We start from the raw sequence: 15819 nt of genomic DNA on the forward strand, positions 1-15819 counted from the left end.
AGAATCAGCATCAGAAATAATGCATGACAAACAGATTGCAACTCCCTTTCCCTTGAGTCAGTCAGAGGTAAGGAATTTGGGAGTGAAGCTAACCCCAAGAACAGGGGAGGGGTGGGAGGAACGTGTTCTAAGATCTAGTCGTATTTCCCATCACTGCGCTCTTGTTTGATTGGTAATAAATGAAACTAATTTTCCCAAGTTGAGTCTGTTTTCCCTGTGTTGATAATTGGTGAGTGATCTCTCCCTCTTCTTATCTCAGCCCATGAGCCTTCTATCATGTTTTCTCTCTCCTCTGTAGCTGAGGAGGGGGAGTCATAGGACAGCTTTGTTGGGCCCTTGCTGTCCAGCCAAGATCAACCCATCACACTCAGACCGAGTGAGGGAGTACTATGATTCTCAACTGTATTAACTACTAAAAAAATAAAAAGTACAGAAACTATTTAACATTTGTGCCTGGAAAAGGTGAGAGAGGTAGTAACCAAAATAGTAAGTGCTTTTCTAGTATTTTTATTTTTAAAGACTGTCAAATTCACTTTGAGGATGTACAGAAATAACCAACAGAAACTTAGGGCCAGAAGAACCTGAAGAGAGTGATGTTCTCACTGGTATATAGAAACACCACCATAATCAAAGCATACCAGGTGATAAAGAGCTCTGCACTCTAAAGGGACAGGCACATAAAGCAATAGCGTATCAAAGCTGAATTGCATATGGGAAATAATGTGCACTTAGCTGATAGAGACTGATCAGTGAAGCAAAATGCTGAGAAACACTTCCTCTCCAAAGCCGTCAAACCAGGACTGGATGCCCTTTCTAATGGATATATTTTCTCCAGCTAAAGTTATTTGGATCAATACAGAAATAATTCAGGAAAACTCGGAGAATCTTGCAATCCACAGTGAGTATGATTAATTAATCTAAAGATCCTTCCAATCCCAAGTGTTATTAAGTCAGGGAAATACTCCTTGTGGTAATAAACATATGAACTCTTAGCTGTGTGACAGCTAAGAATTTTGCTGTTTTTCAGTTTGCTACACTTCTTTCAGAAAACCCAATTAAGGATACAGGTTTTGTACCCATGGCTGAATAGGCACGCTCCCTAAACCTGGAGGTATTCTGAAACCTGTGGGGAAATTCTGCACATTACAGACCTTTCTCGAAGGCTTGGGGACAGAGGCTGAAAGCCTCTTGTTCTGCAGTAGCACGTTTCCCCTAAAAACTTTTCTCCCATGTGCTGTTGGTTCACAGCAGGGAGAATGAAAGCACAATGCCTACAACAGGTAATGTGCAAATAAAATAAGTATCAGCTGACACTAGAAGTTTCTGTGGTTTTCAGCGGGAAAGAGCAAAACTCTAAAATGCAGGAGCAAAGTGACTGGAATTAGCAAGATCTGGGTTAATGATTTTCTTGTGGTAAAAAATTGACTCTTCAGATATCACTAGTGGCAAATGCCACTCCTATGGAATTTGAAGATAAAGCACAATGTTGTTGCTGGATGTTCTAAGGCAAGTCATATATTCCAGCTGGACTGGATGCCAAAATAGTTTATCCAAAACTGTGAAAACACTCCAGCAATGAAAGATTAATCTTAAAACACAGAGTAATATCATGTATTATCATAAACTTTAAAAGAAAAAAAAATCGTAATGCTACAAACTCCATTAGTCATTGCTTAAAGCATGTAGGTGGGCTATTAATGGAAGGAAGTTTATCACCTAAGAAATTTCTCATTCTGTTGCACAACTTCTCCCTTCATTCATTAGTAGCATGGAGCAGCAGGCAGTGAATTCAGATATACAGAAGGAAAGCTTTATTATTAAGAACATAGAAAATTAATAAGAAATATACATTAATTCCTACATTAATGAATTGCTCAAGAAACAACCACACAATCATATCCTGTAAGCACATATTTCTTCAGAGTAATATTACACTCTGCAAATATAACTAAGGTTATAACTTACACATCTTCCACAATTTCTTGAGCCACAGATGCTTTCAAAGGAGTCATAATTCTTTTGTAAATATCCTCACTGACAATTGGTATTCCAACAGCAGTTGGCTGTTGTTACAACAGCACTGAATTTATCCACACTGAATTTGAATAGGAAAATGCATTTGGGATGTGGTTGCAAAGTATTCTAATCACAAAGTTATTTCATTTTTGAAAAATTATGTTACAGTCATGAATGAAGACAAATAGTTGGATGTGGTAAGTATGATCCTACCTTCTGATATAGGGTGATAGTCTTCTCCAGAAGTAGCAGATCCATCCTTTGTATGAACTCTCACAACAGAAACTTTGGAAGTGTCTCCCAGACGAAGCACTGGGATTTTCACAATTGCTACTTGCCTTGTGTCCTTTGGTTCACTCACACTAAATTTGGTCTCACCAAACTTAATAACAGCCTCTGTCATTAGAAGAAGAAAATGGTTTTAGAGCATTCAAATGGGCTTTCAAAAGCCAGTAACAGTAAACTATTATCTTACTGTCTGCATCATCCTGAATCTTTATCAGCGTCTCGTTTTGCTCGCCAATAGAGGCACCGAAGGAAGAATCACTTCTTGGAGTGCCAAGAACCAGGCGTAGTTCTTCCTCCTCCTCATGGAAAGTATCATCCATAAGCACCAGTGTGCAAGGCTTCTCAGTTTCACCTGCAATCATTCTGAAGGTAGTATCAGGAAGAACTTTGCTCTAAGACAGAACTCCTCTCCAAGCCCAAGGCACCACAGGCTGCTTCTGCTGGCAAAGGCATCCACCTTGGCACCATACAAGTTAATGAGCAATGACAGCAGTGAAAGCAGAATTAGCAATCATTACCTTTCTGTGGAAACTCATTCAAGTGGAATCCCCCATTTTGGGACTTCTGTAAGACAAATTTCTATTTGGTATGTCCACTTTACATGTATTAGTCTTTTTGTTTTGCCTAAGAAGAAAATGCTCCTTCTCAGTGAACTCTTCTAACGAGTGCACTTAAAAAGTAAATACTTTCACAAGGAAACAGAGTAATAAAACCTTTCTAATGGTAATACTAATTACTAATTACCATTACTAATACTAATGGCAATTTTATCCTAAAGTTTTATATTTCAAGTCTCTTTTGATTGGGCATTCTCCAACTGTGTGGACCTTCACTTATATTATTCTGTTTGACTTTGAAGTCTTTTGAACTTCCTCTGATCCCAACTGACAGTGAGTATTGCCTTAAAAATGCTTTGGAGTATCAAACCTCTCAATTTTGCAATCACAAATTAATGTGCCCTGACCTAGATGTTCAGGAACTTGAACACCTTCACTTATGCCTTCTACACAAGCAGTAAGACCTATGAATGGTGTTCAGTGTCTGGCACCCAGAATGACTTGGTGGGCTCTTCGTCATGGGACTGACTCCTACACCCCAGACAAAAGGAACAGCACAGCAAGAGAGAAACAAGGTCAATTTGCTGTATTTTTTTCATCATTACACCTGCAAATAAGGTAAAGGGTCCTCAAGATGAAGAACCAGACTAGGATGCTGACTGCGTTCATTTCCTGAGGTTGCCTTTTCCCCTGACTATAGAAAATAAATTTTCCCTTAGGAGGAGAAAAAAAAGGCAAATCACTCACCCTGCTTACTGTTACATGGGGAATGTAAAAACTGAAATGAAACTGCTGCATACTAAACGTGTGTAAGAAGCTATGGAGACAAAATATAATTCTAGTAGACCTCTTTGCTACTTGTCTTTGCAGAGAAATAGTAGGGCACACTCAAAAAAAAAAAAAAGCCACTTCCTAAGTGGCCCAGATCCATTAATTCTTATTAGCTGGACTCTTTCCTGGATGCACAGAAGCTACAGCAAAGGTGTAGAGTACAGGGCAGCACTAAAAGCTGAGGCCCACCCTAAATAAAGACTGAACAACTCACTTTTTCAAGAGAATGATGATATATGTCTACAAAAATATGAAGGCAGCAATTTCTGTGATAAGGGCATACCAAGGATTTCATGCTGATGACAGAACTTGTTTAAGACTTGTAAAAAATATCACGTGTACGTGAACTGCAAAGACTAGAAGACCAAACTGCCTTCTGCGCAAGTAGAAAGAACTAGGCAATATTCTTTCAACATAGTAACATTTGATTTATTTGCATTTCATCTCTGATGTAAGATATTAAGTACCTGATATTGGTGGGCGGTCTTAGGAAAGCCTTGGTGGGAGATAAAATTCAAACAGCAATTAGGGAGCTATATACCCGTTGAAAGATCTATTACTCATTTCAGTGGAAGTCAAATGTATTTAACAGAAATCTGCTTAACAAAAAGCAGAACTTCTGAAGTTTCCTTTCTGACAGCAGATCTGTACTTGTACTGTGTTATGCCAAATCTGCTTTTGCTATCAGCATGCAGGCTGAACCTAAATGAATATATACTCTTTTGGTTCTTATTGATTTTCCTTCTAAGTCAGAAGTGAAGAAAATAGAGGCAACATCATCCCATTGTGTAAAAAATAAAACAACCAAAACCTTTGTTTTTCAGAGTGATCTTTTTGGAACTGCTTTATGAGAAGACACAAAACACATCAAAACAAAACAAACAAAGCAAAGGAAAGCAAAGCAAAAAAACAAAAAAGAAAGCATGGCAGACTAAAGGCTTCTAAAGCAAGATCAAGAACTTACCAGGAAGGAATGTGATGATGGAACTGTCAGTATTAGGACGTTCTTCAAAGTCCATCATAACCTGAGCTGAACCTTGCCTTGTATAGCATCTCACAGTGGATGTGTATCGGATATCCCCACTCCTATATATCATGGCAGAAATCTGCCCATCATTTTCATTGGCTACATACACAGATTCTTTAAACTGCATCTTTGGCACTGGGAAGAAAAACATAGAAAGCACATGTAAGGTACAACAATTATGGTACCTTCCCTCCACCATTTCACATTTACTTATGCGATGCTGCACCAGATATAGAACACAAGCAGCCAGACAGCCAACAACTTAACACAGCATCTCCAAAATACAAAAAATTACTCACAATCAGACACTGAGTCATTAATGAAGATGGTGGTCTTGCTGGGTTCTCCAAGGGCAGCATTCATGGGCATTCTTAGCACAAGCTCAAACTTCTCTGTTCCTTCTACCACTGGCTGTCCAAGATCATCCAGTATTATCACACGAAACGTCTGCATATTGACTCCAGGGGAAAAATCCAAATTACGACTGATGCCTACATAATCTACTCCAGCTACCAATGGAAAAGAGATAAAAATAGCATTACATATAATTTTTTTAAAAAATTAAATCTATCATTTGGCAGTTAATTGTAGGTAAATATTTTTCCTTTGTAACATTAATATTTTCCAGATTCTCGCATTCATGTAAAACAAAACTATCTTTTGGTCATTTAACTTGGACTGCGCAATAAAATAAGTCAATATTAATTAGTTTTTTGTTTAATGATTATTTGAGTCACAAATTTAGGCTGATTCCATTCTGTTGTAAATCAACAGTTATTCCAGAAAAACTAATGAAACTTGCTTGAAGTGAGAAATGAAAGTTAGCAAAAAGCTTTGAGAGAGATTCAAAGGAGGAGATGAAGCAAAGTCTTCTGGAAATAAATTCCTTATTATTTTGTAACAAAGATGGAAGTTTTAAGATTAATGTAAAAAAGAAAGGAGACAAGGCCAGTGAGCTGACTGGGGGAAGAAATGCTGTTCAGAGGAGTTGTTTAAAACAGAATGAATGGAAAACAAAGAAAAAAAATCTGCTCAGAGCGTATCAGGTGAGATCTGCTTATTCTTAAAGGAAGATTGATCTGGATTTGTTTTCTTTTAAGCAAAGCAAACCAATCCATAACATGTCAATGTGAAGAAGGAACAAGATCCCGACTAAAACATGTCTTGGAACCAAGGCATTAAAGCTATCTAGGACTTTAAGGAAGGACTCAGTTTTAACACTAGTTTTTGGGAAGAATAAACAGCCGAGCTGTTGAAACAAAGCTTTGGGGGAAACACTTAAATTGAAATTGAAGTCAGGTTTGGAAGTCTGTGAATTTGACAAAATTTGGCCAGATTAAAGGCCATCATCAGATGGGCACTTGCCTAAAAGCCCTACTGCTGTACTCCCCTAGAGCTAAGCCTCTAAGGCAGGATTCCAGGACTGAGAGCTCAGAGCAGCAGATCCACTGCTGCACTGTGTAAGGCAAATTCCTGGTTTTACAGGGAGATAGCCATGTCAGAGCTTTCATGCTGTGACCAACAGACTAGAGAGCTCAAGAGGTGAGCGATTCCCAGCTTTTAATCCTAGAGGTATTGGCACAATGAATGAAGATCCTTAGTGTAAGGAAAGGTATTCTTTTACCAGAAATAAAATAACTTATATATTCAAGATTTGATAGAGACATCAGATCATAAAAGCAAGTTCAGAACTGAAGCAAACGTGTATTTTTTCAGACTTAGTAATTTTCTTTTTCATAAAAAAAAAATATATATATGTTATGTATATTATGTTATGCATATGTTATACATATATATTATGTTTCAATATTCCTGAAATAACAGCAAAATGATATTCAGGATAAGCATCTAGGAAGATAATTTTTATGCTGCCTCTATATGAATACCTTAGTTTAAACATTATGATATGTTTTGTGAAAAAAAATAGAGTATTTTTTTCAAAAAATGTGCTAAACACTTCTGCAGACAAAGGTTCTGCTGAAGCATCCAAGAACCACACAGCTCCTGAACAGGACAATAGCTAGTGATTTCTCATTGCCTACTGTACAAATGAGAGAAGCAAACTCAGCACACTACCAGTGATCATGACCATGCCCAGAGTATGCTCTTGAGGCAGCAATCAATCGCTTTTGTAGCAGTCTTTATATGAGGATTTAAAGGCATTTCACTTAGTGCTATACTTCCTAGTGACTCTTACTCCTGCTTCTCTGAAATTCTGTAACCACTTAATTTGTTCTAAGAAGAGAGCAACTAAGAGCAAGACATATAAAATTTTCATTATATGTGGTTGAAACTGTACCAAGACCCATTGAACTAGCACTTGTGAAATGTAGCAGCATGTGCCAGCACGTGCAGTGTAGCAGCAGTCTAAAACTGGAGCGGAGCAATAACTCACCCTCTGCAGTTACTGGTTCGGATTTGCGAGACCTCACCGTAACAGAGGCAGCTTTGGACAGATCAGTTCCAGTCCTCCAGACACGGACCTCAACATAGCCAGCACTCTCATCAACGTAGTATTCATCATTTCCAAAGTAGAATGCTGGTTCTGGTGAAAGAAGAATAACATCCATAAACACTTCTTTACCTTACATTGAAGTTAATAGAGAATGCTTTGCTCATCTCAATAAGTGAAATAAAGCTTATTTTTTTAAGGGCTAGAATTCTTCTAGCTATTTTTGGCTTATTTTCAAGTATTGGTTTGTATGGTTTTAGTAGCAACTTTTGTATCACCACTGTGCTCTTTTTCTTGCCTCCTACTTTTTCAACTTTTTGTGTCAGCATATATGAATCTGTGTACAAAACCAAATGTGGTATCTCATTAAACTTGTTTTAGTTGAGTCCTGCACATAAGCCAGGAAATTCCTTGCATTTTTCACTTTGTTGCAAATATACGAAGGTGAGTACAGATAATGAAACTTTCACTTGAATGTTCTCACAGATTGCTGTTGCTAAAACCAGGCTGGAACATGACATGCAACTGGAACTACTCTTGGTAACATTTTCCAGCTAACTAAAGGGGCAAATACTTAATTTTAGTTCTCCCACACCTAGCATTTAAAACAAAATCAATCTTATTTCATGTAAATTGAAATTTGAACAGTCTTTATCTTAATACTGAAGTTCCACAGCTCATAAGATAGAAAAGCAAAAAGCAAAGGAGATTAAGAGCTATTCCACTTAACAGACACATTGTTTAACTTCGTTTTTTCCTCCCTTTTCCAGTTGTCCTACCCACAGTAATTTCACAAAGCAAACAGCCTTGAAAACATATCCCAGCTTAATCCTGGATGTATATCATCTCCCTTTTTCTATCCTTTCCATTCCTGTTTCAAACATGCAAGATTATCATGCACAGCCAGTGCCTCAGCTTTCCCACTGCACAGCAGAAATCATCTCTACCTCAAGCATAGGAAGACCTACCCAAGTTCTCATGCTTCATCACAATTTTCTTATGGTGTCTTGTGAGAATTTATTAGAATCATGAGGCTACAGTATCACAAATGCATTTGAAATACCGTGCAGCATACAGCCAACTTGAATTCAGTTGACAAAGATGACAGCAATTGCTCAGGGCTCTATGAGCAGCACTGTGTGTACTTCCCCTTCACCAACCATAGGAAAAAAGCAAAAAATTCAAAGACAATTACTGGAAAAGGTTATGGCTCTACAGAGCTATGCCTTGCTTACAGAAAATGTACAACTTACTCAAAGGAGGAATCATAAATACTTATTAATGGTAATTGAAAGTTGGGACCATCACTTCCATAAGTCAGATTTTTTAAGATTATATGTTGGATGCAAAAGCTATGACTTCTATTACACGGAATAAATGTTTTGGAATTGAAGAATCACCACAGTGTATGCAACCATCTCCTCTGGTCGATTGCTGAACAATGTAAAATAACAACTTAATTAAAACTAACCAGAAATAATATAAAATTTTACCACGCCAAAATTTAATCTGAGAAAGCAGCAGTTAGTATTTTGGAACTGTATTCAAGAGTGAAATTGCAAGTTTTGGAGAAAAGAATTTTCTCTTCTGAATTCAAGACTTTCCTGTATTTCACAACTAATAAAGTTAAAAAAACCCCAAACCAAAACAAAAAAAAACCAAAACAGAACCACCTCCCCCGCCCAAAACAAAACGAAAACCACAAAAAACCCAAACAAAAAATGAACTCCTTGAATATTACTCATCAATTGAAAACCTACAGCTGCCTCCCTACTTATCCGCTAAAACTGAAATCTTGCAATAAATTGATGGAGCTGAATGTATTTATTGAAAAACAGTGCAGATTCATAGACTTGTTTGAGCATTATTGAAGCCATCAACCTTTGCAGGATGAAAGACAAACTTGGAAGAAGTCTAACTTTGGAATATGAAAACATTGTCAGTTCCAATTTATTTTTTTATTTATTTATAATTCAAGAGTATGTGTATTTAAACATGTGTGTATTTGTGCGCACAAACAGGCATGCATCAATCTTACCTAATTTGCCCATATAGGCTGGCTTGTTTTTGTACTTGGAACTGTGAAGCTCTTATCTGAAACATTTTTAATGGGTGAACAGGATACACCCTCTGTACCTTTTGTGTAACTACTATTAACTTTGATGAGAGATCTACTTACAGGGATACTGAAGCACTGGATATTAGATCTGCAAAACAATGTTGTCATTTCAGACATTAAATATTCTTCTAAATTCCTAAGATGGATAAAGACTTCCCCAGCCTCCAGACAACAAAAATACAGAATGCCTACTAAGACCAAATCATTATTAATGTGCCAATAGTTAGATAAGAGCAGTTAAAATAATATTAATTCTGATACATGTCATTTCCTGAACAGGTATGCTTAGAGCTCAGCAGCTCAGCACACTTTCCCAAGCCTAATCTTGTTCTTATGTCCCAACGGTTCCAGAACTTGATCTGGACTTGGCTGCACCTCATTTTAAGCACTTTAGTGAGAGGTACTCACATATAGCCTGCTTGCTCTCAGTTTGCAAGGACAAAGATAGACAATTTCAGGTTTCCCAGCACAATGAACATGCAGGAGGACAGGTGGAATGGCTCACTCACTTTCCTCAGAAAAATCTGAGGAAGTGTGGAAGCATTCCCTTCTACTTACTGGCTACACAGAGAACTTAGATGATCTGCCTTAAACTAGATGGAAAGCATAAAATAAAATATTGTTTGTTTCTTACAGCATTATCCTAACACTTGCTTTATTGCTGCTGAAGAAGAATCCTCACATACTATTCAATCCTGTAGTCACAGCCAAACAAAAAAAATCTAAATCCTCAGCTAGCTTGCCTTGTATTTCAGAGTGAGTTTTTCACACTTTTTGAGGTATGTATGTTCAATGAAAGACACATTCTGCATGGTTACCCATCCTAGGAAACAAATCCTTACAAATGTTTTCTAAATTCATTTCCTGTAAGCTGTGTTAGTAGCTCCCCAGGGGAAGTAGCAAAGCCAAGCTCCTAACAGGGAAAGCATTGTCTATCTCAGGTCATGTCTGGAAAACACTCTGCTCAATGACTGCAGGCTCACTTACAGCAGACCTTTAATCTAGTAATCACTCTGAAGAGAGACTACTGCAAATTTAATGGTTCTTCTTAGAGAAATAAGAGGAAGTTTTTGTTCAGACCCACAGATTTCACTGGCATGAAGTTACAATAATCAGAGGAGAAAGGTTAGGAGCTTTAGTCCCAGGTTTCTTGGCACAGAAATGAAAACTTTGCCTTGTCCTTGTACTTACAGAGTCAGGCATATCTCAACGACAGCACTAGTCAGTCATCAAGAAGGAAAACAAACACACTTCTCATCTTGTTAGGAACACGTCTAACTTTGAAGGTACATCGTCAAATCAGTGTGATAGCACACAAATGTTTATTTCAAAAGAGGCTTTACCTTTTAAAATTATATCCTAATAAAGTGCATGAGGGAGACACTGCAAAAGAGTAGGTTGTTTATAAAAATCCTGTTGGCAGGATATTTAGGACAAACACAAAAGAACAAAGACAAAAGTCTTTTGTGCTGACACCTTGGTAAGGCTTAAAATGAAAGTGAATTTCACACACACACACACACACACACACACATATATATACACTCTCAGGAGGAAAAAAATAATAGAAGAAAACAGACATGGCATTTTGACATATTCAGATCCTGGAACCAGGAGGAGCAGTCTTTACAAATGAATTTATGGCTCATCTTTTCTAGGGTTAAGACTATTTATTCCTAAAAGCTTTTGCCTTCCTTCTTTCCATGAACAGTACAAACAAGGCTGTGAACATGATGAATTGCCAGAGCTAGCAGAAGTCTGTTGTGCTAATGCAGAAGGTGCAAACCAGTGCTTTGCAACCTTATGAGCCTGCTCTGGTACAGTCTGGACATGCTAGGGCCATGCTGAATCAGATGTAAGGAGCCTTGGTGGCTGGCACAGCTAATTAACTTGGACACAAAACCAGACAAACATGGCCAGGTTTGGCAGGACCTGATCTGGCTCATACTCAGGCAACGTATACATCCCTACACAATGTCTACTTGCATTTCAGGATCAAAGCTGGCCTTAAAGGACTGATCTGATGACAATCTGATCTGTAACATAACAGATTCCAGTGTTATAAACGTGAAGTGTGTGAGTTGTAGGTAGACCAGTTAAGAATGAGAGTTCCATTAAATATAAGAAGGCATGATCATCTACTGTTTAATAGCAGTAAAGGTCAACTCCTGAAATCTTTCTTATATATGCGTGCTAATAGCACCAAAAGAAAAGCCCAGAGAAACCATCCATTACAAAAACTTTATACTAAGACAATATCAAAGAAGACTTTAAAATTTGAAACTAGGTAGCACCATTCTGCAGCTATTTACACACACTTGAAACTATGCAAGCGACTGAGCTTGCATTTAGCACAATGAATTTAATTTGCCAAGTCATTTATTTTCACTGAATGCTGTAGAAGCAGGGGTCAAGATTACAAAGCTCAGTTCTGTAGCAGGTACCTATTGTGCAAATGCCAATAGCTTTTTATTTGATGTGGTCAAAACATTGCTTTTCAAATTAATATGTTGCAATCTTAACAGCTTTCATCTTCTTAGCAGTGTTGTCATAACTTCTGCAATCAAAAAGTAAATTCCTCTCAGAATCAAAATTGTTAGTTTCAGCCAAATCGCCACAAACATTATCTTAAGAAAATAATGTCTGCTTTTCCATTTGTCTCAGCAGATCATTTATTTCAATTTACTTTAAAAGGTTTCTTAAAACAATTCTGCAAACACTGTAACAGGTAATAGGACAGACTCAGATTAAGGCAATCTTTACCAAACACACTTTGATTTGGTAAGGAAATTGCAGTTTCTTTTTTAACCCACAATGGCAGTGCCGTACATTGATTAGACTGGTTCATCACTTGATTACTCTCATTTTATTCAGCTTAACCTAGTAACTTCAGTAGAATAATATGGTGTGAAGCAGCAACTGCTATGAACAACATTATATATTAATTAATATATAATTAATTAATTTATGACACACACTAATTTAGTGTAACACTTTACATTTTAACTCACCCTTTATGTTACTGCATCCATGCTTCAGTTTCTCCAGACACAGTACTACCACAAGCAGCACCTGCCTGGCGGGTTTGCAGTCCATATCTAAACTCTCTGCTACATCAATAAGCAAAACTCAGATGTGAGCAAAGTAGCATGCTAAAGGAAGCAGACTACAGCTCCATCTGCAAGAGTGAGGATGGCAGTGAGATGGCTACAGTGATACTCCATCTCTGATCACCTGTACTTTCCTTCTTGACAGCCTACAGCATTTTTTGTAGCCTGGAGAACAGAGATAATTCTGATTTTGTTTAATGTCAGGCTGCTGGTCATAAATGGTGTAGTAACAGCTCGATGAGCTACAGAGTATTCCTGAACAATGGAGAATAAAGACAATTGAGTGTATGAGGACAAGCTGTAGCTCAACTCATTGACGATGTGTGCCTTTAAAGTGAAAATGAGTTTTTCAACAATCAATTATAATGTACAAGATAGTAAAGTGCAGTCTTAAATTGTTTCCCAGCTACAAATGGCATGTTATTAGAAAGGCTAATGTGTGCAGTTCACTCTAATATGAGACCTTCCCTTGAAACAACTAATTTACCTCTGTTGGTTTGCTAAGAAACATTGCTACCTTTCCAAAACACTAAATTCATGTATTGGTGAACTAGCATATACATGAAAATATTTATTAGTAGGGTAGTATTCTTACGATTCTTCCACACACCTTCAGAGTATAACCTACAGATCTTGGTATCACTGAAACTATTACACGTGTTGGAATTTTCCTATGTTCAGTCTGAGGACAGGGCCAAAAGATTTTTCCTGCTGTACACATTAAGCTCCAATCTCTTGCCTAAACCATTCCATAATGCAGGTAATTGCCTCATTTGCCAATGGAAATACAAATATAAAGACTTACAGATGAAGAAACAGACACTGGAACCTGGAGACACACCCAGGTATCATATTGCCTGCAGCAACCATCTGAATTTCACATTCACACTGTTTTCTACTGGCTATACCTCCCACAGAGCATGAAACCAACTCAGAGTCTTCTAGATGCTCTGTTTTTAAGATGAATTAGATTACTTTTATATAACAGGCCTGGGAAATGGGATCAGTAACAAATTCTCAACAAACTGATGAAACAGAGGCAGATAGATAAATGGGAAGGGTTGGCAGCAGCATTTAAGTATACCACACACAAGGTTTTTCATAAGGAGGCCAAGCTTGAAGGTGCTTACAGTCAGTGATTCACACATCAGGTAAAAAATGAGGGCTACAAACAGAAATAGTATGAGAAGTTCAGCAGCATTTTAGAAATAAGGCTAGGTAAAGATATAGTATGTAGCCATTTCTGGCTGATCCGACTTCAGATTTTTGCACTTTTTCTATTCAGTCACAATGCTAGTTGCGCTGAGTTTGCTTAACCAGTGGAAAAAATTTCTTATTGGCTTTTCTGCCCACATACAATCAGAACATATTTAGCTCGCCAAGGCTGTAGAAGAAAAGTATGACAGAGATCCCTTTACCAGAGCTACTGTTAAGGATGGGACTTTGCAGAGAAGACAGAGCAGAAGTGCAAACAGAGCAACAGCCAGACTTACCAGACCACAAAGGCAGAGCTCTAACAAAAGAAAATATGCACTACTGTATGTTAAAACTTCTTGAATTCTGTCCCTTGGACTTTTGATCACATTTGTGTGTGAGACAAAAGAGTGTCGTGACAGTGAAGTGAGATAGTAACTGAGTTAATATTTTGAGGATTTACAAGTTCAAAAGGAGAATCCATGGAAGTAAAGCCCAATGGGCTACAATAGCTACAGTATCTTTAGGGTCTTCAAAGACTATTAGCAAACCAGCAAAGTCTCTGTATGAGAAGATTCAGAATAAGGAAGATGATTGAAGAAGCCTTAGAAAACTGAATGCACCAAGAGATCCTACTCAACTTGATTATCCAAATCTTAAACATACAAAGCACTCACTTGGTCACTAAATTCACTCCCTACAACCATATCCAACACTGAACAAATGATTAACTTAGAATGGTTTGCTAGGCATTCATTACATTTCTAAACAGTGTATAATAAGTGCAAGATCTACAGTACAAAGATCAATGCCACCAAAATACAAGACACAAGAGAGAAAGCAGTTCAATGTACTCTCCAGTGAATTGTAATAAACCAATAATACGTTAGGGATGCAATATAAGTTCACACAAGAATACCACTTCATTAAACTCATTCTAAATTTAACAGAAGGTATAATTTTTTAATCTCGTGCATTTTGGTTTTTGGCTATTCTGCGTGCTTTGTGTACAAAACTAAAAGTTTTCTGTATTTCAACACTCTCGTTGAACTATTACTGCAATTCACACAGAAGTACAATACTGCTTGTGTAAGCAACCCATTTAAAACATGCAGCAATGAAGGCTGAAGAGCTCTGTGCTCCACCAGCTGCATTCCAAAGAGCCATCTGAGGTAGATGTGACAAAGTACTGCCTGGAGGTCATGTTCTGCCCTCCTCACCTATCAAAGGAGCCCAGACCATAAGGCTGGACTGTATTTCTAGTTAATAAGCAGATAAATAAAGATGAGATTAATCCAACATCTGTAGTTCACACACGCACATATATACACACACTCTAATAAAATGGGTCATACATACACAATAAACTGTAAGCAACAAATAATGCTAAGAAAGCAAATCATAAATGTTCCTACTGCAAGGTATGACATTAATTTATTTCTGTGATAGGCAGCAAACAGGCACTTTCTGAAATCTTTAAGGCTATCATCATAGATTGAACATTTTTCACTCTGTTGAACTGGTGATAATAAGAAGCTATTAGTAAAGAAAACTGGGAGTATAATGCATGTCATAAGCTGGCTGTCATCCACTTTTTCCCTTGATTAGTTGCCAAACTGGCCACCTGCCACCAACTGGGGAAAGGGGAGGGGTCATATTGAGATTTTACTTAATGGGAGGACAAAAGATGTTAAAAGCTACACAGAAGTGCCAGAGGCATCAGACTCACAAGCACTGTAAAAACATAAAAGGGAGAAAGTAATCAGAGATGGATGTAGACAGGAAAAAAGAACTAGTTCACTATTTTAGGCATCTCCAGAGAGTGGTGATGGATAGTTGGCCAAATCCTGACTCCAGTCCATAACAGAACAATGGGCATGCTCTGCCTGTAGTGTTCAGATTGTAATAAAAATTGGACAAATAGACTAGCAGATGTTAACTACCAAGATTAATCAACCACCTGTTCAGTTTAAGGTCTGACAGACCTACTGGCAAAGAGAAAAAGGCACATTTGACTGCCCGCCTTGGAGACCAATGGAAATAAGGAGATGCCAACTAGCCTTGTGAGATAAGGACGTTCCTCTGATAAACTATGTTACTAATAAAACACTTACTTATCACAAGCTGAAAAATTGACTCAGTACACACACTGAGAGTTAGTTCATACTGCCTGCTTTCTAGAAGCCAATGCAAAGCATGCATTTCTAGTGTAACATTGCAGTGCT

At 37.7% G+C, this 15819-nt stretch overlaps 1 protein-coding gene across 1 annotated transcript in view; it reads right to left on the bottom strand.

The window, feature by feature from the left end:
* LOC102113974 (FRAS1 related extracellular matrix 2) overlaps positions 1 to 15819 on the bottom strand; it is a 57269-nt gene that overhangs the window by 28631 nt on the left and 12819 nt on the right. The window contains exons 6-10 of the mRNA XM_088051293.1: positions 7115 to 7264; positions 5019 to 5228; positions 4657 to 4854; positions 2492 to 2656; positions 2230 to 2412 (exon numbers count right to left, since the gene is read on the bottom strand). Coding sequence (XP_087907419.1) covers positions 2230 to 2412; positions 2492 to 2656; positions 4657 to 4854; positions 5019 to 5228; positions 7115 to 7264 — 906 coding nt within the window. The remainder of the gene's footprint in view (positions 1 to 2229; positions 2413 to 2491; positions 2657 to 4656; positions 4855 to 5018; positions 5229 to 7114; positions 7265 to 15819) is intronic.

Source organism: Pseudopodoces humilis, chromosome 2 (assembly GCF_049639895.1).
Source record: "Pseudopodoces humilis isolate 2021_Gansu_Grassland_sample_001 chromosome 2, ASM4963989v1, whole genome shotgun sequence".
NCBI lineage: Eukaryota > Metazoa > Chordata > Aves > Passeriformes > Paridae > Pseudopodoces > Pseudopodoces humilis.